Source organism: Triturus cristatus, chromosome 9, assembly GCF_964204655.1.
Source record: "Triturus cristatus chromosome 9, aTriCri1.1, whole genome shotgun sequence".
Taxonomy (NCBI): Eukaryota; Metazoa; Chordata; class Amphibia; order Caudata; family Salamandridae; genus Triturus; species Triturus cristatus.
The window spans coordinates 460,257,325-460,282,995 of NC_140592.1; the positions used below are offsets into that span (position 1 = coordinate 460,257,325).

At 48.4% G+C, this 25,671-nt stretch overlaps 1 protein-coding gene across 2 annotated transcripts in view; it reads left to right on the forward strand.

The window, feature by feature from the left end:
* SPTBN4 (spectrin beta, non-erythrocytic 4) overlaps window positions 1-25,671 on the forward strand; it is a 1,597,753-nt gene that overhangs the window by 1,396,010 nt on the left and 176,072 nt on the right. For both annotated transcript variants that reach the window (XM_085625377.1, XM_085625378.1), the window contains one exon: window positions 4,065-4,909. In XM_085625377.1, coding sequence (XP_085481503.1) covers window positions 4,065-4,909 — 845 coding nt within the window. The remainder of the gene's footprint in view (window positions 1-4,064; window positions 4,910-25,671) is intronic.

Below are 25,671 nucleotides of genomic sequence, written 5' to 3' on the forward strand. Positions count from 1 at the left end.
TTTCCATACCTAGACGATTGTCTACTAAAATCACAGTCAAGCACTCACCTGCGACAACACATGCTTCTATGCCAGGAGGTGTTTCGCTCATTAGGTCTCTCCATAAATGCAGCGAAATCCCAACTTCATCCTTCGCAACAAAGGGACTTTCTGGGAGCCACTCTGGAAACGGTATCAGCAAAAGCGTTTCTCTCCCAGGAGCGTCTACAAAAGATACTACGGCTGGTGACTTTGATCAGGTCAAAAAAGTCAGTTTCTGTAAGACTGTTAAAATCATTTCTGGGGATGGCATCATCGTCCATTGCCTTGATTCCTCATTGCAAGCTAAGGACACGTCCTATCCAGGAAGCACTGGATGTTCAATGGCGCCAAGTTTCGGGATCTTTCAACGACATGGTATGTATCACAGATCAAATGAGGTCGGCACTCGAATGGTGGACAATACCAGCCAACTTAGCAGAAGGCACTTCATTTCTGTCGGTGACGCCGGACAGGACAATCACAACAGACGCCTCATTAGAGGGATGGGGCGCGCATTTGGAAGATCTCTCTGTAAAAGGAAGGTGGTCAACACATCAAAGAACTTGGCACATCAACAGGTTGGAGCTTCTGGCGATTTTTCTGGCTCTAAAATCATTTCTACCCTTAATCCAAGGAGAATCAGTGCTAATACAGACAGACAACACAACCTGTATGCACTATGTAAACAAACAGGGCGGAACGAAATCCCCGAGTCCGTCCAGGTTAGCTCAATCAATTTGGGACTGGTCTCTCAGTCATCGCATCATGATTACAGCAGTTCATCTACCAGGAATATCCAATGTCCTAGCGGATTCCCTGAGCAGGTCCTCCTCATCGACCCACGAATGGGAATTACACCAACCAACTCTAGAGAGGCGATTCCAACAATGGGGTCGTCCACGGCTGGATCTCTTTGCTACGCCGGAGAACCGAAAATGCCGAGATTATGCAAGCTGGCATCCCCACAAAGGGTCACAGGGAAATGCCCTTTTGATGAACTGGTGCAATCTATTTGCTTACGCTTTTCCTCCAATTCCCCTCATACCTCGGGTCCTTTGGAAGATGAAGAGACAACCTTGCCACCTGATTCTAATAGCCCCACGCTGGCCCCGACAGGCATGGTTCTCAGAATTGCTCCTGCTGTCCCAATGCCAACCAATCCTCCTGCAGTCTCGGACAGATCTGCTCACGATGAGCGAAGGGAGAATTTGTCATCCGAATCCCTCCTCACTGAGCTTATCGGCCTGGAACCTGAACACCATGAGTTCGCCCATCTAGACATCCCGCAGGATTGTAGAGACATTTTGGCCCAAGCAAGAGCACCCTCTACAGTCAGGACGTACAAGTTGAAATGGAAGAGATTCTGCCACTGGTGTGCTTCTAACGGAATCCACCCAATACATTCCACGGCACACCAATTACTACCTTTCTTCTTGCACTTAGCTAGTTCCGGACTGTCCCATGCAACCTTACGGGTTTTCCTAGCAGCGATTTCCCGTTTCCGACAGGATGGATCAAATTCTCTTTGTTCCTCAAGAATAATCCGCCAATTTTTTAAAGGCTTATTTCGAAAATTTCCGCCAATTCGGCGCCCTCCTCCGTTGTGGCATCTTAACATTGTGTTAGCGCAATTAATGAGACCACCGTTCGAGCCCATTCACAAGGCCGACTTAAAATATCTAACTTGGAAAGTGGCCCTACTTCTGGCACTAACGTCTTCACGTCGTGTCAGTGACATCCATGCTTTTACCATCAAACCTCCTTTCCTGCAGTTCAAACCGGATGCTGTAGTGTTGCGTACCAATCCATCATTCCTACCCAAGGTGCCTTCTGATTTTCATATTAACGAGCCAGTGATATTAAAGACTTTCTTTGCTAATCCTCAGACACCTGCGGAGCAAAAGTTGCATTCTTTGGATGTGAAACGATGTTTAAAGTTCTACATCAGCAGGACAGCTTCGTTTCGAAAATCCGATCAGCTATTTATAGCGTATGGACGCTGTCATAAAGGACGTCAGGTTACTAAACCGATGATTGCACGCTGGATTTCGACGGCTATTGTCTTCTGCCATCAAAAGGCAAACAAACCACTGCAGTCTTCAGTGAGAGCACACTCCACTAGGGCAGTATCATCATCTACCGCCTTATTTGCTGGAGTACCTTTGCAACACATCTGCAGAGCAGCTACGTGGTCGACCAGACACACGTTTACTAAGCACTACTGCTTGGCGGCTTTAAGCGAGGAGGATGCTGCAGTGGGACAGGCAGTGCTGCGCAATCTTTTTAAATAAGGTGAGCCTCTTCCTCCCGCCTCCATATTGTTTCCATTTACTGTTCAATACTATTCATTGCATTTACATACATGCTGTATGTCAACAGATATATGTATCTATATATATATATGTGATGTTTTTTATAAGAAGGCTATGATCATTGCGATCTCACGTTGATGTCCTTATGGAAACAATAATATGGTTACTGCTTTCTATTCATATTTAAGCATGTGAATCTATGAAAGACACCCCAATACTGGAGAAGAACAATTGTTACTTACCTGTAAACAGGTGGTTCTCCAGTATTGGTGTCTTTCATAGATTCACATGCGACCCTCCCTCCTCCCTTCAGAGGCTTTTTCCTCCTCATAAACTATGCATACACTTTGGTGCTACGAAAATCTGAGGTCAGGAACTCTGAGGAGAAGGTTCTAGAGAGGTGCTGACGCCTGATTGGCTGTAGTTTGGACCAAGATAATGACAGAGATAGACTACAAATGTCTTTTTTCTCTCTCCATGTATCCCTATGGAGATTTCATATAGGTACATTCTTGGTGTTTTTACACCTGCATAGCTCTATTTATGGGATTATTTATGTATATTATGACTATATATATTGCTATTTTTATTTACCGTGGGACTCCCACTCCGACGACGGGGAATATTCAAGCATGTGAATCTATGAAAGACACCAATACTGGAGAACCACCTGTTTACAGGTAAGTAACAATTGTTCTTACCATACATACAGGGCCACCTCAGAGATGCCCTGCAAAAAAGAAAATGCAGCCTCACACTTCAGCCAGTTAGGGGTGTTCTGAAAATCATACCTCTCCTCCCTTTTGGCAAGGCATGAGGGAAAATGAACATACTATACATTCCCTTCAGCAAGTTGGGGTTTAAAAGACCACAGCCATTGGACAAAACCACATATGAAAATACCCCTCTGCCCTTTGAAATACAGCAATCTCGAATAGATCCCTACCATCTAGGTCTAGGAGGGTGGATGAACCACCAAGCTATGTGAAAAACCTACCCCTACATGGTCTTAGTTAAGGTGAGGCGAACATATAACTCCACTTAACCTTTGGCACGGATTACACAGCAAGGCCACCCTTGGGCAAGGTGGTGTGTTAAAGAACAGAACCACATTCAACTTGGGAAAAGCAAGAGTGTAAAGTAGGAATATGTTTAAATAAAACATGTACAATTACAAATATCGGAAGGCACCCACACCCTCCATCAGAACATAACACCCACACACACACTATTAGCTGCCCACAAACTTACATCAGTTACCCCCACACCTACCATCAAACACACAAAAACCTACCATCATATGCGCACATACCCCTTTATAGGTCTATATTCCCATCAGATGCCCACACATTCACTATCAGATACCCCTGCACAGCTTCTATCAGATGTCCACAAACACACATCGTCAGTCACCCACGGCTAGCTCTAAAAACAATGAACTTCTCTGAAAAGAAAAGAAAGTTGATGGTACGTTAATGTTGAATAGGGGCAATAGTGGCTACAGCCCAAAATCAAAAAATATCACAGTTCAGCTGGCAAACCCATTTCAGTCTATGGCGTAAAATAACAGGGTCACCCGCACGCTGCAGATTCCATAAACAGTGTAGGTACTGAAATGGGTTTACAAGACATACAGATATTTGTGATTATAACCTTTTCCAGTCCTATCAGAAGATTCTCTGTGATATAAATGTATCAAATTAATTTTGTTCTCTCTTCATTTTTTTTTAGCTTGAAAAGTTAAAAGCCGAACAAAGTAAGCAGCCTCCCACTCCACTTCTTGGGCGAAAGTTTTTGACTGACCCAGGAGAACTCACACCAACTAAGGCTGCTGTTCCACTTCTCCGTCCATCTGCTTATGAAAAGCCTGACTCCAAGTTAGACCGGAAGGATGCAATCAAGATGTTGGAGCCTCAACCTGTTCTCAATGGAATTAAACATGAAGGCTATGAGCAGAAGCCTGAAATAGTGGAGCCCAAGACTGTATACGTGCGGCAAGAGACTAAACCAGAGCGTTTGCAACCAAAAATCGACCATGTCCAAGACAATCTTCAGCACACTTTGGGGCAAAAAACCTCAAACCTTAAAGAAAAGGTAGAGGCAAAGTCTATGACTAATGCAGGGCTGAAAACTGATAGGGTAGACTCTAAGCTTACTCCACACCTTGCAGTGCCAGAGGGACTCAGTGTGAGTTTTGAACAAACTGAGGCCAAAAGTGGGCGTGGAGAGCCACATGCCGAAAGACGGCGTGATCGCCATGAGCGGAGGCAGGAAAAGCAAGAGTCCAGCGAGCAAGACACTCCTCGACAAGAGCAACCGGAGAGAAAGAGAGACCGTCATGAAAGGAAACTGGAAAGGCAAGAGGCGGAAGAGCATGAGACCACAAAACCAGAACCGTCAGAAAAAAAACGAGAACGACATGAGAGGAGGATTGAACGACAAGGTTCAAGTGAGCAGGAGACCCCAAAACAGGAACAATCAGAAAGGAAGAGGGAACGCCAGGAAAGGAAATTGGAGAGGCAGGAGTCTAGCGAGCATGAGACTCCAAGAAATGATCCATCTGATAAGAAAGGAGGGTAGGTATGAGACAGTGTCTTATCGCCATAACGTACTGCATATTGTAATAAGCAACTGATTCACAATTGGATACTCTAATTAACTAGATGTGTGCTCAAAAAACAAGGTAAGGGTACAATGACACTGTTACTTTAAATCCAATTTTTCAGTTCCGAATTTTGTGACAAGGCTGAACCTTTCTGCAGGAAACCTCACATCCATGTCCTTGCTTTAATGCAGTTCAGCAAATAAGAGTTTTCCAAAGTTAACATTTTCAGTTTTATATTTACATAGCCGAAGACATGATAATAAAAATATTATTATCTTGCTCTATATATAGTGCTGTATAGGTCCCACTGACATACATTTTTTATTTGCTTTTACACGATGAATTTGGGTTTGAAGAATCAATTTTGTTGCCATGTTTTTTTATAATGTTGGTCGACTAAATCGTATTTTAAGTGCAAATGTTATAAGTTCTCAGGCCATCCCAAGTGTGCTTTCGCAGTAATCTCAAATCTTGATAAATGATACCTAAAGTTATTTTTTATTTTGGGCTTATGAAGCCTTAAGAGCTACCTGTTTACTTAACAAAGAGGTGATTTCAGTGTGAGAGAGAGAGAGAGAGGTAAGGCTAGTGGTCAGTTGTGTAGGATAAAGGGCACCCTATTTGTAAACTGGAATAAGAGTTAGGTTTACAGGAAGAGTCTTAAATTGCTCCCTCAACCCCCTTCCTTTGCTAGTGGCGAGAAACACCTTGTGATTAACTCATAAGTGTTTGCACATTATTAAGTTTATTTAAGTAATTATTTATTATTTAATTTTCATACCACCTTTTTTCAACTCTCATAACTCTTTCACTTTCAAAAGAAACAAAATGCATCAGTCCAACAGAAAAAATAAAATACTTCCTAGGATTGGTGGGCAATAGAATGAGTCATGCAAATGCAAAGTACTTTGAGGAGAGGAACCCCATATGATGTAAGTGTAAAATAAAGATAGATGGATATTGAGTGGCAGGGCACTCTTGGGAAGAGGTGTAACAAGATAGAAGGAGTGGGTAAGTATGGAGAGATCACAAATGAGTGTAGAGTGGAAGAAAATGATGGGTGGAATCAAGAGCTCTAATGTGCATATACCTTTAGCCAGTGCAGTGGCGGTTGAGTAGGATCATTTGGGCTGCGGGAAGCCAGTCTAGTTGAGAATTAAAAATTGGAGAGTAAGAATAATAAGCTAGACTTATTGTGGGTTGCAGAATATTGGAGAACATGAATAGGAGAAATAGAATATTCATGTTGTCTTAAAGGGAAAAGAAAGTTACAATAGTTGAGGTGTGAATTAATGAAGGCATTAGTTAGTAGTTCAATAAAACCAGGAAAGGCAAATGGGTGACAATTGAATTCTGTACTAATAACTAATGCCAGAAAGATTGGGGGCTATAGATAAAAAGTATACAACAGCCATGTTCTAAGGTTGCAAACAAATAAAAAAGAAAATTCCTGTGGGAGAATCAAGAAGGAGTGGCATGGCAGACTGATGACAAGATACAGAACTTTGTTCTTGAAAGATCTATGAAGGGAAAAACAGTCAAAGGTACTGAATCAGAAAATGTATAAATGAAAGGTTATAGATGGTGTGTGTATATGCACACACACTCACACCCACATATATCTATGTATTTAAATATATACACATATGTGTGGGTTGCTGCTATGACACGAGAAAGAATATTTTAAAATATATATATATTTATTAGCACCTAGACCTTGTGCTTTGGCATTTTTTGGAGTAGCGGAGTTGAGTGTGGTTGGATTGTCTGATAGGAGATGGTCGTTGTTGGGAATATATATATATATAGTTATAGTTTCCATAGGAAGAGTGTTTTTTTATTTGCCAATATCTTTGGCGTAGTTTGATGAATCATCGTGAAATTTTTAAAAGTAATATGCCACTCACTTCCGATGCTGTGTTGAAAATTGCAGGGTGATCCGTCAAGCAGTAGCGGAAAAAATGGGGGGTCCAAAACAGTTTCTCCATGTTAATTTCCATACAAAACTTTATACCCGGCTACAGCCCTAACTGCTGAAACGGAATTACACCAAATTTGGCAGAAAGGTAGCTCCTGGTTCAGAAAGCACTCTTTTTGTTAAATGGTGTAAATCAGTTCAGTAGTGAAACACCCTGAGCCTGTTCAGCGGGTCCCACAGCGACCACCAAGGCCCAAAACAAAATGTAAAAAAATAAAATTCTGCGGGATTTTCTGTGTAGCCACGAATACGGGCGGAAAAAAAGCACCGACTCTCACACTTCGTTTACTTTAAGCCCCCGAGTGGGCCAGGTGGACCGCCGCCTCCCCGGGGCTTATAGTTTTAAGCGCAGGGGGCCACGCAAGCCCCGGGGACTGCCACCTCCCTGGGGATATTCTTAATAATAATGCTTGGGGCGGGCTCCAGCCTCCCCATGCAGCCCCAGGGTCCGCCACCTCCCCGGGGCTATATTTAGAATAAGGCGTGGGGGTATTTTAAAGATGGGAGGCGGGCCGCCCCCCCCCCCCCCCCCCCCCCTCCTGGAGCCGTAAATGGCCCTTGGGACTGCCATGTCCCCAGGCCGGCTCCAGCAATGTCCAGGGACCCACCCTCGGGACATTGCAGTTTGCTTTGGAATGGAGGCAGCACGGCTCCCGCCATCCTATAGCAAACAGTGTGCTCGCTCTGAACAAACAAGAGCACTTTTCTCTGACTAGGTGAAAGCTAGCACACTTTGCTTTTTACCCCCAGGAAGCTGCATCTTAGCAGGTCCCTGTGGGTAAAAAGCAATGCCAGCTCCTGCAGGAGGTGGGAGCTGGCCGGGACCGCTGGGGCCTTTAGGCTCCACCAGCAGTCCTAAAGGTCATAGCTGTGCCCTGGGTGATGGGTTCCCAGGGGCCCAAAAATGGCCCGCGAGGGGCCGCGCAGCCCCTCTCCTTAAAATAAAAGAAATTGGAAAAAAAGGAATGGCCAGACCCTGGAGGATCGGGTCCCCCTCCTTTTTTTTATTTAAAAAAATGGCTGGGCCCCAAGAGATGGGGTCCCCGGGGCCCAAATCGGCCTGGGGAGGGTGGCGCATGCGTTTATAGAGTGGTGGAGAAAGGGTCATACCCTCTGACCACCTCCCAGCAATCCAGCTGTGTGGGGCTTACTGGAGGTAACAGGAGGGCCACTTGGCCCCAAGGGACCCTCAAGAGGCAAGGGGACTTCATACTCCAAATAGTAGTGCGCCAGGAGGCGCGTTTGCAGAGTGGTGGAGGAAGGGGCGTGACCTGTGACCACCTCTCAGCAATAACATTGTGTGGGGCTTACTAGAAATACTAGGTGGGCTAGTTGGCCCTTAGGGACCCTCAGCAGCAAAGGGAACATCATCCTCCAACCAAGAGCGCACCAGGAGGTGAGTTTGCAGAGTGGTGGGGAAAGGGGGTGTGACCTGCTATCAAAACTCAGCAGTCTTGCTGTGTGGTACTTACTGGAGGTAGTTGGCCCCCAAGGATGTCCTTGGGGGCCAACTATTCCTCCTGTTACCTTTAGTAGGTCCCACACAGCAGGATTACTGAGAAATTGTCAGAGGCCATGCCCCCTTTCTCCACCACTCTGCAAATGTGTCTCCTGGGGCACTACTAGTTGGGGGATAAAGTCCCCTTGGCTCCAGAGGAACCTTAGGGGCCAAGAAGCCCTCCTGGTACCTCCTATAAGTCCTATACAGTTGAATTCCTGAGAGCTGGTTGGAGGCCCAGCCCCCTTGCTCCACCACTCTGCAAACGTGACTGCTAGGTAAAAAACCTTAATAATTCAATAAAAAAATCAAATGTTGCAGGAACATTATAATTAGCAGATAGAATTTTAAAAACCTTAGAAATTCTCTACAAAAAACAAAAGTTACAGGGACGTTATAGTTAGGTTGACATTTCACTCGTTCAAAGAAATTCAGCGGTTATACTTAGCTGAGTTAACTATGACTTGCGCCCCTGCAATGCACTGCTTATGATCTCACATATTACATCACTCATGACATGGTCAGTGACATCACTGATGACATCTCAAATTACATCACTGATGACATCATCCACAGCATCTCTGACGCACCTACTCACACCACTATAGAATCTTTTATACACCCACTGCCACTCCCACACAACCATTCACAAACCCATTCACAGAGCCATACCACTACTTACACACCCACTCACTGATTCATAGATCTGGACACACATCCACTCGCTCACCCCTACTGCCACTCATAGACCCACTAACTCACTAAAACAGCCATTGACATATCCACTCATACACCCATACAGGCACTCACACACTGAGTGAGTCACCCATAGAACTACTCACACACCTAGAAACTTACCCATACAGTCAGTCACACAGCCACTTACTCACCCAGTTACACACTCACCCACTTACTCATACAAATAGTAACACATACTCACTCAGCTATACAGTCACTGACAGAAGCATGCACTTATCCATATGGCTACTCTCTCATTCACTCACGCATACAGTCACTCATATACCCAGTTACTCACCTATACTCCATTTCGCATACAGTTACTGACCCATACTGACACAAGCACTCAATCACACACAGCCAAAGAGACACTCACTCACTCATACAGTTTCTCACACAGGCTCTCACTACCCCATACAGGCACTGACTCACTCATCCATAAAGGCAGCCTCATACACCTCCTCGCCCACACACACAGACAATCATAGAAATAGGCAACCAACCAATCACCCATATAGCCATTCATGTACCCACTAACACACTTAAACACCCACTTAGACATCAACTGACAGACAGATACATTCACACAACCAGTCACTCATCCATACATTCACTGAGACACCTAATTACTAACTTATACAGTCAGTCTCGCACCCACTTAGTCATCCAAACAGTCACTCAGATACCCACTGATTCACCAATACACCTATGTATATATAATCTGATTTCTCACCTTAGAATATCCCCAGGCGTCAGGCTGGATCCGGAAAGATTTTCGTCAGCAATACCCTTGTGCGTCGCTAGGCGTCGTCTGCGGCTCCGCGTCCGTCGTCATGCACCGGTATGACGTCGTCGGAGTACTTAGACGCCGCCCTCGCGCGCTGACGTCAGTTCTTCTTTTTTCCGTGCCAGACTGCGCCGATCCGGGAAGAGCATACCCTTTGAGTCATTTTTTGACTAAACTTTTTGACTCTTTTGGTCTATTCTGTCGACTCGACTCTGGTGCCATTAGGATGCCTGGTTTCAAACCCTGTGACTCCTGTAGCCGACTGATGTCGGTTACGGACCACCACCGCCTGTGCCTCTACTGCCTTGGGGCTGACCAGGATTCCGCGTCGTGCCTCGACTGCCGGGCCCTAACTTCGAAGGCTAGGCGGGAGGCTACTGGTGTTCCGGCAGTCGGCTCCGCGTCACTCCCGGGCCAGGTCGAGGAGGAGGACGATGGACCGGTCGCGGAGCCACAGTCATCACTACCACTCGTCTGGTTCCAAGTCTTCGGGTAAGTCGAAGCATAGTAAGTCCAACAGGTGACATCGCTCTTCGGACTCCCCTCGCCGGTCGCGCGACTCGGCTGAGGGTTCGGGTGGTACTACCCACGCGGCTCCGTCGGAGCCACAGGAGTCACGTCCGTCCCCATACCCGCAGGTCCCTGGGACTGACGCGACTCCGGCAGAGGTCAGTGCCTTCCTCTCGGCCATGAGGGGCCTGGCTCCGCCGTCGATGCCTGCCGGCGCGCCTTAGGGCCCCGCAGGCTCGACTGGGAAGCCTAGCGAGCTGACTTTGGTCCCGACGCCGCAGGTCCCCGTGGGATCCAGGCCTGGATCTCAGTCAGCGCCGGTCGACCTCACGACCCCTCCGCCGACGACGCCGTTCCCCCGGTTCAGTCCCGGTCCGGGCCCGGCGACGGAGCGGCACCGCCCGGCACCGCGTCCGACGCCGATGGGTGGCAATTTAATCTTTCGCCCGGCTCCGATCATTCCACCTGTCTACCAGGAATCGGATGACGGTGATGACTGGGAGGGGTCTGGGGACCCTCTGGCCCTACAGGGCCAGTTATCACAGGACTGGGCAGATGAGCTGGGGATGCCAGTGGTCTTGATACCTCCTCTGACACTGGCTTCATCTCTCCTCCGACAGTGGCTTCGGAGGAAGGTGCTGCATTTTCTGTGGTGCTGCGCAAGGTGGCCGAAGCCCTTGGGCTGGAGCTGCCTGCTGTGGCCGTGAGGACGAACCTCCTCACAGAAGTGCTTCAACCGTCAGCAAGCTCCTCGGAGCATCTGCTGCAGGTCAATGAGGCACTCAATGACGTTCTGAAGGGCACCTGGTCCAAGCCCTCCACAGTTCCTCCTGTGAACCGGAACGTGGCCCGGCGCCACCGCCCTGCACCGGGCGACTCCAGTTTTCTGTCCCAACACCCCGCGCCCGAGAGCCTGGTCATCCAGGCATCTACTTCCCAGACCTCCTTCCCGTCCGCTCCCCTGGATCGGGAATCCAAGAGATTTGAACAGTTTGGGAAGAAGCTGTTCTCCTCCCTTAGTTTGGGACTGCGGTCTATTAACACTGCTTGTCTCTTGGACCTTTACTCCCACTCTCTGTGTGATACGGTGGAGGACGTGCTGCCCCAGTGTCCGGAGGAGGCCGGACACGGCTCGCCCAGGCTCTTGCCGATGGGCAGGATGCAGCGCGGCACGCTATCAGATGTGGACTGGACACTACGGACTCGCTAGGTAGGGCGATGTCGACCACGGTGGCGCTCCTCCGCCACGCCTCGCTGCGGTCCACGAGCTTCTTTGATGGCAGTCGCCTCTTTGGCGGATAGTGCGCTGGAGCGCTTTAAGGACTCCCGGGCTATGGCCAAGTCCTTGGGCCTCTCGGCCCAGCGCCCGCAAACTTCCGCTTTTCCCCTTTCGTGGCCAAGGAAGGGGCGCCCCCTCATGTCCGCCTAGCCACAGGCCGCAGAACCAACCTCCACGCGGTCGCGGATGCGGATTCCGCCGAGGCGGTACAGGGGGACAACGTGCCGGTCAGTCCACATCCACCCCGGCAGCATCCGCCTCAAAGCCCTCCTAGTCCGCGCTTTCAGGCCCATTCCACGCCAGTGGGAGGCAGAGTTCGCCATCACCTGCTCCACTGGTGTTCCATCACGTCAGACAGGTGGGTGCTGCAAATCGTCCAAAGGGGCTACTCCCTCACCTTCGAGGCGACCCCTCCAGCCATACCACCGCAGTACCACCGCATGTCGGGGGATCACTTGAAACTTCTACAGGAGGAAGATATGGCCCTCTTGGCCAAAGGGGCCATCGAGCGCATTCCTGGTCCAGAAGTAGGTCGTGGTTGTTATTCCCACTACTTTCTGGTTCCCAAGAAGGGCAAAGGGGGCCTACGCCCTATCTTGGACCTCAGGAGCGTCAACGCCTTCCTCCGCAAGGAGAAGTTCAAGATGCTCACCTTAGCTCAGGTTCTGGCTGCCCTAGACCCTGGAGACTGGATGGTAGCGTTGGACTTGCAGGACGCTTATTTCCACATCCCCGTCCTGCCGGCCCACCGGCGTTACCTGCGGTTCATGGTGGGCCAGGAGCATTTTCAGTTTACCGTGCTCCCCTTCAGCCTCACCAGTGCCCCTCCGGTGTTCACGAAAGTGATGGCGGTGGTCGCAGCTCATCTGCACAGATTGGGGGTTTCCGTCTTTCCCTATCTCGATGACTGGTTGTTGAAGGCGGGCTCGCCCCAGGCAGTCGTCTCCCACCTCCAGACTATGGCCGACCTCCTGCATTTGCTGGGGTTCTCCATCAATGTGGCGAAGTCGCATCTGAGTCCCTCCCAGAAGCTCCTCTTTATCGGAGCGGTTCTGGACTCGGCGCAGTTCCAGGCTTATCCTCCGGAACAGCGGGTCTGGGATATTCAGGCTCTGATTCCCATCTTTCGGCCTCTATCCCGGGTTTTGGTCAGGTTGGTGCTGCGGCTTCTGGTTCTTTATGGCCTCCTGCATCCTGTTGGTGCATCATGCCAGATGGCGGATGCAGGCTCTGCAGTGGGACCTGAAGTTTCAATGGGCCCAGCATTGGGGCAACCTGTCCGACCACGTCCTGATCTCGGAGGGCACTGCACGACAGTTGCAGTGGTGGCTTACGGACTGCGATTGGGTCAGCGGCAGATCCCTCTCCCTACCCCAACCGGAGCACGTAGTGGTGACGGATGCATCCCTCCTGGGATGGGGGGGGCCACATGGGAGAGGCAGACATCAGAGGCCTCTGGTCTCCGGCGGAGTCCCGGCTCCATGTCAACCTTCTGGAGCTGAGGGCGATCCAACTTGCACTGAAAGCATTCCTTCCCTCTGTCCGGGGAAGTGTGGTGCAGGTGTTCACGGACAACACCACCGCCATGTGGTATTTCAACAAACAGGGCGGGGTGGGGTCGTGGACCCTTTGTCAGGAGGCTCTGTGCCTCTGGACATGGCTGGAACATCAGGGCATCACCCTGGTGGTTCAACATCTGGCGGGCTCTCTGAACGCCAGAGCAGATGAACTCAGCTGCCGGTGCATGATGGATCACGAATGGCGTCTAAACTCGGAGGTGGCGCAAGACCTCTTTCGGCAGTGGGGAGAGCCTTGGTTAGATCTATTCGCCACCGAAGAGAACGCGCAATGTCAGCAGTTCTGCGCGTTGGAGTTTCCAAGGCGGCACTCGCTCGGGGATGCCTTTCGTTGCGAGTGGAGTTGCGGTCTGTTGTACGCCTTTCCGTCTATACCACTTCTGCCCAAAGTAATGAAGAAGATCAGATGCGACCGGGCCCAAGTCATCTTAGTGGCTCCGGATTGGGCACGAAGGTACTGATATCCCGAGCTACTCAGTCTGTCAATCGATCCCCCAATACGACTGCCTCTTCAGGAGGACCTTCTGTCGCAGCAGCAGGGGATGGTCCTCCACCCGAACTTGTCCAGTCTCCACCTCCATGCGTGGAGATTGAGCGGCGACAGTTGATGCCATTTGACTTGCCTCCTGAAGTCTGTGATGTGATTCTGGCAGCCAGGCGTCCCTCCACAAAATCGGTATATGCCTGCAGGTGGGACAAATTTGTGACATGGTGCACAGCAAAGGCTGTGGATCACCTTTCCGCCCCTCTTTCTGAGGTTCTCCTCTTTCTTCTTTCTTTGGCCCAGCAGGGCTCTGCTCTGGGCACCCTAAAAGGTTATCTCTCTGCTATTTCTGCTTTCTTGCGGCTTCCTGATCAGCCTTCTCTTTTCAAATCCCCTGTTGTTTCTCGCTTCTTTAAGGGGGGTTATTCACATGTTTCCTCCTGCCCCTTTCGTAATGCCTCAGTGGGATTTGAATCTGGTCTTGACATTTCTGATGTGCGCTCCTATTGAGCCACTTCATAATTGTCCCCTTCGTCTCTTGAAGCTTAAGACTGCTTTCCTGGTAGCCATCACCTCTGCTGGAAGGGTGGGTGAGCTCCAGGCTCTCTCTTCGAAGCCTCCTTTTCTTACTGTCCATCCGGAAAAAGTTGTTCTCAGGACTCGTCCTTCCTTTCTCCCTAAGGTGGTAACTGCCTTTCACATCGGGCAGTCTGTTACGTTGCCCACCTTCTTTCCACCTCTGCATCCTTCGAAAGAGGAAGAGAGGCTCCACCGTCTGGACCCAAAACGGGCACTGTCCTTTTATTTGGACCGCACCAAGCAGTTCCGGGTGGACGACCAACTCTTTGTTGGCTACGTGGGCGCTAAGAAGGGACGGGCGGTGTACAAGCGGACCATCTCTCGGTGGGTCGTTTTGTGTATCAAAGCTTGTTACTCCTTAGCTAAAAAGGAACCTCCTGTAGGGCTGAGGGCCCATTCCACTCGGGCCACAGCGGCGACAACTGCCCTGGGCCGGGGAGTCCCCTTGCAGGACATCTGTCAGGCAGCAACGTGTGCCTCGCTGCACACGTTTGCTAAACATTACTGCCTGGACAGCCAAGTCCGGAGAGACGGCTTCTTTGGCCGTTCTGTTCTCCAGGACTTTCTGGTGTGATCTTGGTTCGCAGACCCACCACCGGGGTTGGTATTGCTGGGGTATCTATTCTAAGGTGAGGAATCTAGCTAACGTGTTTCTTTCAGATGAACAAGTTACTTACCTTCGGTAACGATATATCTGTAAGAAACATTAGTTAGTTAGATTCCTCACCGACCCACCCATCCTCCCCGTTCTGCGAACCGATATCTAGGGTTGAGGTTATCCCTTTCAGGGCCCTAGAATTTTTTGGCACCAGTGTCGGTCTCTTGCATGGCTCTGCGTTCCTGGCGCGGAAAGCTATGTACAAGAACTGACATCATCGCGCGAGGGCGGCGTCTAAGTACTCCGACGATGTCATCCCGGCGCACGGCGCCGACGACGGACGCGGAGCCGCAGACGACGCCTAGGGACGCGCAAGGGTATTGCTGACGAAAATCTTTCCGGATCCAGCCTGATGCCTGGGGATATTCTAAGGTGAGGAATCTAACTAATGTTTCTTACAGATATATCGTTACCGAAGGTAAGTAACTTGTTCTTTAACACTCATTAACTTTTTAAAAACACTCACAGTCACTGGATGATGTCGTCAGTGATGTCATTTGAGATGTCATCATTAATGTCACTGGCCACGTCATGAGTGATGTAATATGTGAGGTCATAAGCAGTGCATTGCATGAGCGCAAGTTATAGGTAACTCAGCTAACTGGTAATGGCTGATTTTCTCAGGTTTTGTACGAGTGAAATGTCAGCCTAACTTTTGTTTTTACAATGAATAAATTATATGTCTATATACATATCTATATATATATTCACTGAGAAAACCATAGGTTTCACACACGTTATAGTTAGGAATTAGCATTTAAAAAACCTTGCAAATTCACTGAAAAAAACATAGGTTTCACACATGTTATAGTGAGCTGGACATTTCACTCGTAAAAAAACAATGAAATTCCCCCGTTATAGTTAGTTCAGCTAACTATAACTCGCGCGCCCGCAATTCACTGCTGATGACGTCACATATTACATCACTCATGACATGGTCAGTGACATCACTCATGACATCACTGATGACATCTCAAATGACATCATGACCTAGGCACTTTAACTGGGGTAGGTCTGGAAATGCTTATTAAGGACACCTTTGTGCAATTGATGTCGCTTTTTCCACAAAATGCCTTTGTATATTCTAATATATGCCAAAGGCAAAAGTGGAACTGGTCCAACCAACATTGTCCGCAGATTGACAAAGCAAGAAAGCACGTCAATAAGTCTGTTTCTGCTTTCCTCAGAGACTATGGTATGGGTTCTATATACCACAACAACTTGCGTTACAACATGCAAGGCATTTATAGAGGAGACGGTGTACATTTCAATGATGAAGGGAACAGAGTCTTCCTCTTGAACTTTAGACTCTGCATCGGTACTTACTTGTAGGTACTATAAAACATTCAATAAACACAACGGCTCTTTTTAGAGCCACCTAATATCTAAACACTTAATCTTCTGTTTTACATCTTTTTTTTAAAACAATGTTTGCCGTGCGCGCTCGGTGCGCGCACCTCACGAATTTTAAAAAAAAATTAAAATCTTTTTTTGGGCCCTTCGGGGTCCCACTGTGACCCCCTGACAATCGCTAAGGGGTCAGGAACTCCCTATCCTGCCCACTTTTCACGTTCTCCACCTTTCCTTTTCAGTGTGACAGCCAAAATGGCGGCCGACACTTCCTGATTTCGACCGATTCGAATGTTTACATATAACAACCAATCAGAATTTCGCTCACGCACGTTAGGGTGCGCGCACCGTACGCATACCATGCGCGCACGGTACGCGCTTATAGATATTTATATGCTTTTAAATGCTATTTTCTCAGGAACTACTGAACAGATTGACACCAAAAGGCACTTCCCTGACCTGAGGACTACTTCTCTGCCAAATTTCAAGTAATTCTGTTCAGCCGTTCGGGCTGTACCTTCGACTAAAGGTCCTATGGAAAAATGCATGGGGAAAACGTGTTTTGGGACCCCCCTTTTTTCTCAGCCCCCGCTTGACGAATCACCCCGAGACTTTCAGGGTAGGAGGTGAACAGAGCGCCCCATTAGTTTTGAAAATTTCGCGAGGATTCGTCAATCGGCGCCAAAGTTATTAAAAATAGAATTTTCAGATTTCCTATGGAAACACGGTCCTAACTATAACTATCTACTGGCGGCCGTAGATAATATATCTATATATATATATATATATATATTTTTAATTATTATTATTTTTACACCAAAGGTTGCCCGCAATGAAGGTGTCACTACCTGAAGGGGTTACACACACACACACCTCCGAGGCGGCGGCAGCAGCTTGCCTCCACACTTCCCAATTGCATCTGCCAAACGCGTTTCGAGTTCCTTTACTCTTAATGTTATGTTATGTTATGTTAGGAGCATTTATATTGCGCACAGCTGCCCCAGCTAAGGGGCGTCCTGGCGCATGACCGGTAAAAACACAACTAACACTGAATTGAAATCCCAGGAAGGGGAACATCTAGATAGGGGGAAAATTAGAACAAAAGGGTTTTTATGGCTTTACGAAAAAGGAAAAGATCGTCCATCGCACGAATCTCAAACAGAAGCGAGTTCCAAAGTGCTGCTGCTTTTACCCGAAAAATCACTGGATACAATATGACACTGGAACAGCGGTAATGTGTGGAACCATTATTTATTCTATGACATAGTCCCGCCCATCATGGGCTTTGGCCCGCATAGTATTATGGTTCTGATAGTCCATGCTGTTTGTTAGCCAAGACTTGCTTCCAAAATAACCCCAGTGGGTCCCGCTTGTTGCAATGAAAATGTCTCGCTAATGCGTAATATATGCCAATTCATACCCCCAGTGGGTGGGAAGAAAGAAGGAAAAGCCGTCCTGCAGCCAAATATAACACGGAGGTCATATATTACGCACTAGCGAGACATTTTCATTGCAACAAGCGGGACCCACTGGGGTTATTTTGGAAGCAAGCCCCGGGGACCGCTACCCACGGGGCTTTGTTTTTATTATGTGTGGGGGCCTCCAAGGCCCCACCAGCCCCGGGGACCGCCACCCCCCGGGGCTTTTATTAATTATTTTGCGGGGGCATACGGCGCCCCCGCTACCCCGGGGACCGCCACACCCCGGGGCTTTAAAAAAAAAACATACACCTGTGTGGGGTGGCTCGAGATCCCCCAAACGCCCTGGGGACCGCCACCTCCCTGGGCACTAATATTCAAATTTGGGGGTCCGTAACGGACCCACGAGCACCGGGGACCACCACCTCCCCGGGGCTGTGCAAACGATGGGAGGGGGGCCGTGCGGCCCCCCTCCTGGAGCCCTTGATTGCCCTGGGGACTGCCACCCCCCAGGGCCGGCTCCTGCAGAGTGCTGGGGTGCCCACCCACGGGACACTGCTGTTTGCAATGACAGGGCGGGAACCGTGTGGCTCCCATCCTGTCATTGCAAACTCTGCTTTGCTTCATTGAAGCACAGCAGATTGCTTTTCCACACGGGAGCTGCTGCATGTCAGCAGCTCCCCATGTGGAAAAGCAATGCCGGCTCCCGCAGGACGCGGGGAGCCGGCGGGACCGTGGGGGCATTTGGGCTCCCCCAACGGAGAGGGCCAGCCCCGGGGGAAGGGGTCCCCGGGGCTAGGAGTGGTCCGGGAGGGGGGCCGCGTGGCCCCCCTCCCTCCAAAATAAATAAATAAAGGCCGGCCCCGGTGAATGGGGTCCCAGGGGCCAATAGAGGCCTCAGGAGGTGGTCCACGCAGCCCCCCTCCATAAAAAAAAATATTTTTTTTTTAAATGGGGTAAGGCCTTGGGGATGGGTTCCCCAGGGCCCAAAAAAAAGTAAAAAGAAGGGGGGCCACACAGCCCTCCTTCTAAAAAAAAACATGATAATACAAAACACCGCGATCGTGCAGGAGGCCCTCCCCCTCCCAGTAACACTCTGCAAACGCGCCGTGTGTCGCGTTTTACAATGGGGAATTAATTCTCCTTCAATCCTGGAGGTCCCTGGGGGCCAATTAGCCCACCAGGAACCTCCAGTAAGCGTCACAGGGCTGCGTTGCAGAGAGGTCTAGGCCACGCCCCTTTTTACACCTCTCTGCAACGCAGCTCTGTGGCACTTACTGGAGGTACCTTGTGGGCTAGTTGGACCCCAGGGACCCTCAGGATTCAAAGGAACTTAATACCCCAACTTAAAACGCACCACGGGGCGCGTTTGCACAGTGGTGAAGGGAGGGGGCGGGGCTCTGTGACTGACTAAGTGTGTGAGTACCTCTATGGATGAGTGGCGGTTTGTGAGTGTCTATATAGGTGTATGAGTGCATAAGATAGTCCTGTACTGAGTGACCATACGTATGAGTGATTGTACAGGTGAGTGAGTGAATGTGTGTGTAAATCTAAGAATCAGTGAGTGGGTATGTAGTTATTGGTGTTGGAGTGTCTATGGTTTTGAGATTGGCAGTCTGTAATTTAGAGTGGGTGTATCAAAAGTTATATTAGGGTGTGAGAAGATGCATGAAATTATCACATGGATGATGTCATCAGTGATGTCATTTGAAATGTCATCAGTGATGTCACTGACCATGTCATGAGTGATGTAATATGTGACGTCATTAGCAGTGCATTGCGGGGGCGAGAGTTATAGTTAGCTGAACTAACTATAACGGGGGAATTTCTATGGTTTTATCCGAGTGAAATGTCCAACTAACTATAACGCCCCTGAAACCTATGGTTTTTTCAGTGAATATATATATATATATATATATATATATATATATATATATATATATATATATATATATAGATAGATAGATAGATAGATAGATAGATAGATAGATAGATAGATAGATAGATAGATAGATAGATAGATATTCCAAAATTCCTCTTCAACATGAGTTTAAAACCTGTTTAATGCAATGGCCAACACTGGACACAGGGTGCATTTCGGCTTTAAACAGCCTGTATCACACTCCAAAAATGCCATTATGTTACCAGTATGTATACTCTCAATGTGATTAGTGTTTAACAAACATAGATAAAATAGTACTTGGTTATTATGTCTAGCATGCTTAATAATCATCACATCAGTGTCCCAAGCAAATATATAAATACACGCACAGAATAGTAAAAGAGTATATGACTAAAATTGTATAATTCTTTCCAACATCCTAAGTTTGCACACAATCATTTGCAGTAAAATAAGCGATAATTCAAAGGATCACATATAAAGGAGCCAAATGGGCAAGCTTGAAAACAATAAATGACTTGTGTCCCAAAATCTTACCATCTGAAATATTGCATCGTAGTTCAAAACGTTAATGTGTGAATCCAAAATACCATCATTGTATATAATTATTTTGTATTTTTGACCACATTGTTATTTTCCTTACTCCTCGCCATTCACGCTGTTATTCTCCACCCCTGAGTCACTGCGCCGTTCACTATCACTAACACGTTCAGTACTCACTTGTGTGTTATGGTCATTGTATATTAAATTGTACTGTAGTGCTGTTATAACTATTTACAAATAATAATCCTTTCACCTTCCCCTCTCCATCGTGGTCTCCCTTCCTTTACCCCCACCGTCTGTGATGTATATCACTGCTTTTATTGCCCTATCCCTTGGGGCCACATGTTATTATATAAAGAGGAGGGGGGCTGCACAGCATGTTAAAACTTCTGCCGGCTGAAAGCAGGCTTGTATGTTTTCTCACGTTTGGCAGGAGATTTAAACATGCTCACGCCAGATGGGAGCAAATACGTTTCCCTGCCTGCAATGGTGTAGGCAGGGAAGCTAATGTCCCAGGGTTGGGCTTCCCGGGACACAGTCAGTGAGCCAGCCCTGTGGGGTTGGGGTCCCCGGGGCCATTTAATGCTTGCGGAGGGGGGCTGCACGGCCCTTCTCCCATTTTTTTTAAGTAATCGCCCTGGGTATTATTGTTCCAAGGGTCATTTAAGGCTCAGGGAGGGGGGCTGCATGGCCTTCTCACCTTTATTGCACATTCCACCACAAGAGATGGGTTCCCCGAGGCCATTTAAGACTTGGGCCACAAGGCCCTATCTCCCCCTTTTTAAAGTAATCGGCCTCCAGGGGATGGGATTTCCAGGGCCTTAAGGACAGCCGATTAGGTCCCTGAGTCCTGTAATGGCTGCCAGCAACCTTTTTCTCATGTTGCTTGCAGCCAAGCAGAATGCTTGCTGAGTCTGACTCCCACAAGAACATAATGCCCCAAGGGAAAAAAAGCTCCTGGGAAAATCTACGATTGTTTTTTAACCTTTTTGTTTATCAAAAAGTACTGAACAGATTTACACCAAATCACACAAAGTGCAATCTCTGGGCCAAGATCTAGCTTTCTGCCAAATTTGGTGTAATTCCATTCCGCAGTTTTTGCTATGGGGCTGCCTAAAGAAGTCTATGGATATTCCATGGGGAAATCTGCTTTTGGGACTCGCTTTTTGTCTTGTCCCTCGTTTGACATATCACCCCCAAACTTTCCATGAAGGAGCTACAGTGCATTTGCTTTTAAAAAAGAGGAAAATGGTGAAAATTTGTCAAACGGCACCAAAGATATTAGCAAACCAAAGGATGCCAAGTCTATGGAAAAGCAGTCATAACTATAACTGTATAGCTGACTACCCAATGGCGGCTGGGTTTTCGCAATCACAGCAGGAATTAAAAGCGACACTCTAAAGTTGGAAAGCAGAAAAGTTTTTTAATCTTCAATTAGTACAACCAACTCAAAAAACATGGCCAACACGTTTCGGCTTGCATCTTCCACTGGATCATATATATAGATATCTTAGCCCCTGTTGGTTGCCACAGGGTAGTTTTAGTTAGGTCTGTGTTTCCATAGGAGAATTATTTTTTGCTTTGCTTTGCTTAGCAAAAAGCTAGACCTTGGCCAGAAAGCATGCTTTTTTGGATATGGTGTAAATCCCTCCCGTTGTTTTAAAAAAAAAGAATAAGGTTCAGAGACCTATATTTCACCCGCAGAGGCTCCACTAAGCTGAGCGATCTTAAGGTAAGATCTGGTTGGCTGCCACCACATCAGGAGAAATGTGGCTGCAGGCATTTTAGGACTCAAGAGTTAGTCCCTTGTCAAAAACAACATTTAGGGGGCCAGAGTAGAGATACCTTACCTCCCCAGGCCTGATGGCACCCCCCTTCCCGGGGCCAAAAACTATTAAAAAACAAATTCACAACAAATTCACAGTAGATTCGGCAATTTGCAGTAAATATATTTTTTAAAAGGCTCATTATATCCTTGGTCTGTTAGGAGTGAGGGGCATTCCCCTCCTCCCCCGAAGTTCTTAGGCGACCCCATCTCCCGGGACCGATTTTCTTAATTAGGGGAGTGTTGCTTTGTTTCTTCCCCTCTCCCTAGCCTTGATGAAGACCCGGAAACCACATCCCCCTGGCCCATTTCAAAATATACAGGAGAAGGGCCTTTGGCCCACTCCACAAGTTTCAATGATACCTGGGCATCCCATTTCCTGGGTGTCGTTTCAAACTGTATGGGATGGCGGCACGCAGCAACCTTCCCCAAGCCTTGATCAGCCCCGGGGACCCCATCTTGGGGCCAGATATGTTGCAGTTTCTCTCAGGACACTGTAGTTTCCTGCCAAGAAGAGGGGAGGCATATTCTGCTCACACTTTCCCAGTCAGAGAACAGTGAAAAATGCTGCTCCCGCCCAGGCACGAGCAAAGTTAAGAAGCCGGCTTTCACTAGCACCCAGTATAGTGCTGTCCAGGGAGTGGGCAAGGGCCACAGGGCGCTTAGGGCTTCCCCGTGGGATTGATTGTGGGTGCCGTAGGTGGGCATCGGGGCTCCCACAAATAATTAAGTAGACTGGCTTCTTCCAGGAGAGCCCTGGGGCTCCCGCCTCAGCCTGCAACATGAATAATGCCGTGAAGTTCTCCAGGTGGGCACCAGGGCGCTCCAGTCATTAAAAAAATAATTTAAAAAATAAATGTTACCGGGTCCTGCATGACTCATGGGGCCTCTTGCAGGGAGCCAGAGGGGGCCCTGGGCCTCCCCCCATGTCCCCCAACAATAATTAAAGATGTGGATATGCTGGGTGGGCACTGGGATACCCACAAATAATAAAAAACACAATAAAGGAATAATAAATTAACAGGAGGAGCCGCCCATTTATTATTCACTACTCCAAGCAAAGAGCGCCCCATAATGTCCTACAAGGGCTTTTTACTGGTTTTCGTTTCAGCCTGGTGGTGCCCCTACACCACCAAACATTTTGTAATGTTGTGGGTGGCTGCAGGGAGTGTAGCAGCCCCCAGCACATGAAAAAACTGTAAGTGTACTGGGTCATTAAATCCATGATTCCAGGAGAGCTTGTCATATTTTTTAAGTACTATGAGCTGGAGCTGTATGCTTTTCATCTGGAGTGCAGGGACCCTGAGTGGTTAGTTTTATGGGTGCACTTTGTGGTCTGAAAAATGTTTTTAGCAAATAAACTCAAACACTTGTTATGTTTTTTTTAAGGAGCTTTATTCAAACCATTTTATCAATATTATTAATCACTGGATTGTGTGAATTAGTGACATATAAATGTATTATGGCTATTAGTGACTTTTTGACAAAGCCAGTAAGTCTGATTTATATATGTTATATGTTGACCACTTGATAAAGCCAATATGTCCTTCCACTATCTTGTTTTTTTAAGCCTTTGACAAACCAGTAAGTCTGCCTTACTTAAAATGACACCTTTTATATTGTTACATGACATACCTAAGCATGTGCAGTGGTGAGGGAGTGGGTTGGGTGCAGGGTCTGTCCACAGGCTGTAGTTAACACCATCTTGGCCGCTTCGGGGAGAGTGGCGTAGGTCGCTGTTTTGCAAGCAGAATGTTTGTCGGTGGCCGCCGCAAGTCCGCTCAGCCTGCCGCCGTGTTTCAGTGTGTCCGTCATCCTTCCCCATGGCCACTGTGTACTTGTCAATCTGGTTCAAATAGCCCGGGCCTGGTGGTCTATTGCGGCCCATGTCCCAAGATGTGTCTCCTGTGTCGAGGCTCAGACCAGAAGTGCTGGGGGGGTGGCCCCTCGACGACCACGTTACTTACAGGGGGGGGAGCTGGGCACCTTACAAACCCCTCGGGCCCGGTAGGGCACAAAAGGCAGCACTCAAGGGTAGCCAAACACAGTCTGTTTCCACAGGGCCTGGTCTCACTCCGCTGCAGGCCCCTTCTAACGGCGGTCAGTGCTGCTGGTAAACCAGACGCATAGGCCTGGGGGCTGCTGCTTTTCCGTGCACTGCCCTCTCACGTGCTCAGTCTTGGGTCTCCTAATTGCCCATATCAGCGCTTCTTTCCTCACTGGGGGGGGGGGGGGCACACTCTGACCTCCAAGGCTGTGCAGTGTCCTCGCTCAGCGGGCCCTCGGCCCCACCGATGAACCGGATGATTGCCCTGGCAGGCGCTCAAGCTGTGGTGCTTAAGCTGTGGCCCAAGCTGTGGCGGGCCTCGCTGCCCCCCCACTCGCGCCGAGTCTTGTCAGCAGCCCTGCCGCGTCCGGCCCACACTCATCGGCCGCCAGGTGACGGGTGCCTCTCCCGGCCCAAGGCCCAGTCCCGCTGCCTCCTTCAGTAGCTCCGGTCTCATTGTCTATCAGCGCGGGTTGCCCCACTTGTGTTGCTCGCCGTGTTCCTGCAGCAGACGCGAGTCTGAGCCCTCGTCCGCAGCAGCTGATCCCGGGCTGTAGTTAACACCGTCTCAGGGCCCAGGAGGCGCCATCTTGTCCATTTCGGGGAGAGTGGTGTAGGTCGCTGTTTTGCAACCAGAATGCATGTCGGCGGCGCCCCAAGTCCGCTCAGCCTGTCGCCGTGTTTCAGTGCGTCGGAGCCGAGAGAATCTCCAGTAACTGCCTTCGGATGATGCCGGATTTTGGGTGTGATTGCTGACTGCTATCGGAGCTCTATCAGCAAGCGGCCATCTTCCGCTGCTGCAGGCCACACCCCCCCCAAAAAATTACCAAGAATTGATGTTTGTTCCTTATGCATCCTGATATTGTCACATCCTGGGTAGGTAAAGTCATGGCCGGTGCTGCATCAAGAGTTGTTGCTGTCTCACCAAGGCCGTATGTCACAAGCTGCAAGGGTAGCATCAGATTCTCTGTATTAAATCACAGTTCACCTGCATAGGAACCCTTGATTTGGTGAGTTTCTGCAGCGTCTGTCAGAATTCACTCAAGGGTTCTGTGTACTTGCTTCTAACATACACATACACCAATGTAAGTGAGGAATTGAATTAGTAGTGGAACTGACAATAGGCTTCATGTCTGGGACAAAGAGTGTGGCTATTGGTAGCAGAACCCAAAAACCCTAACAGTCACACACCATCCATTTCCCAGTCTCCATCCCTCCATTTATGGGGTGAACCCATAAAGCATGCCCATGAAGGAGAATCTTCTGGTGGCAAAGCATTCAGGCACAAAGTTGACACTTCCATGCTATTGGCATTCCTTTTCACACCTGAAAAGGCTAGTAGGGTAATGGGGTGTTCAGCAGCATGTAGATATCACATACCAAAGGCAAAATGAGAAGAGGAGTTCTTCAGTTCCATATGAAATTCTACTAAAAGTCTATTATTCTTAATTTTCCTGAGGTTACTCACAAACTGAAAAAAGTCCAAAATACACTATAAGGTAAAATCTTCTTCTAAAGAGAAAGGGTTTGTTAGTTCATGCACAACTAGCATTATTTAGTTG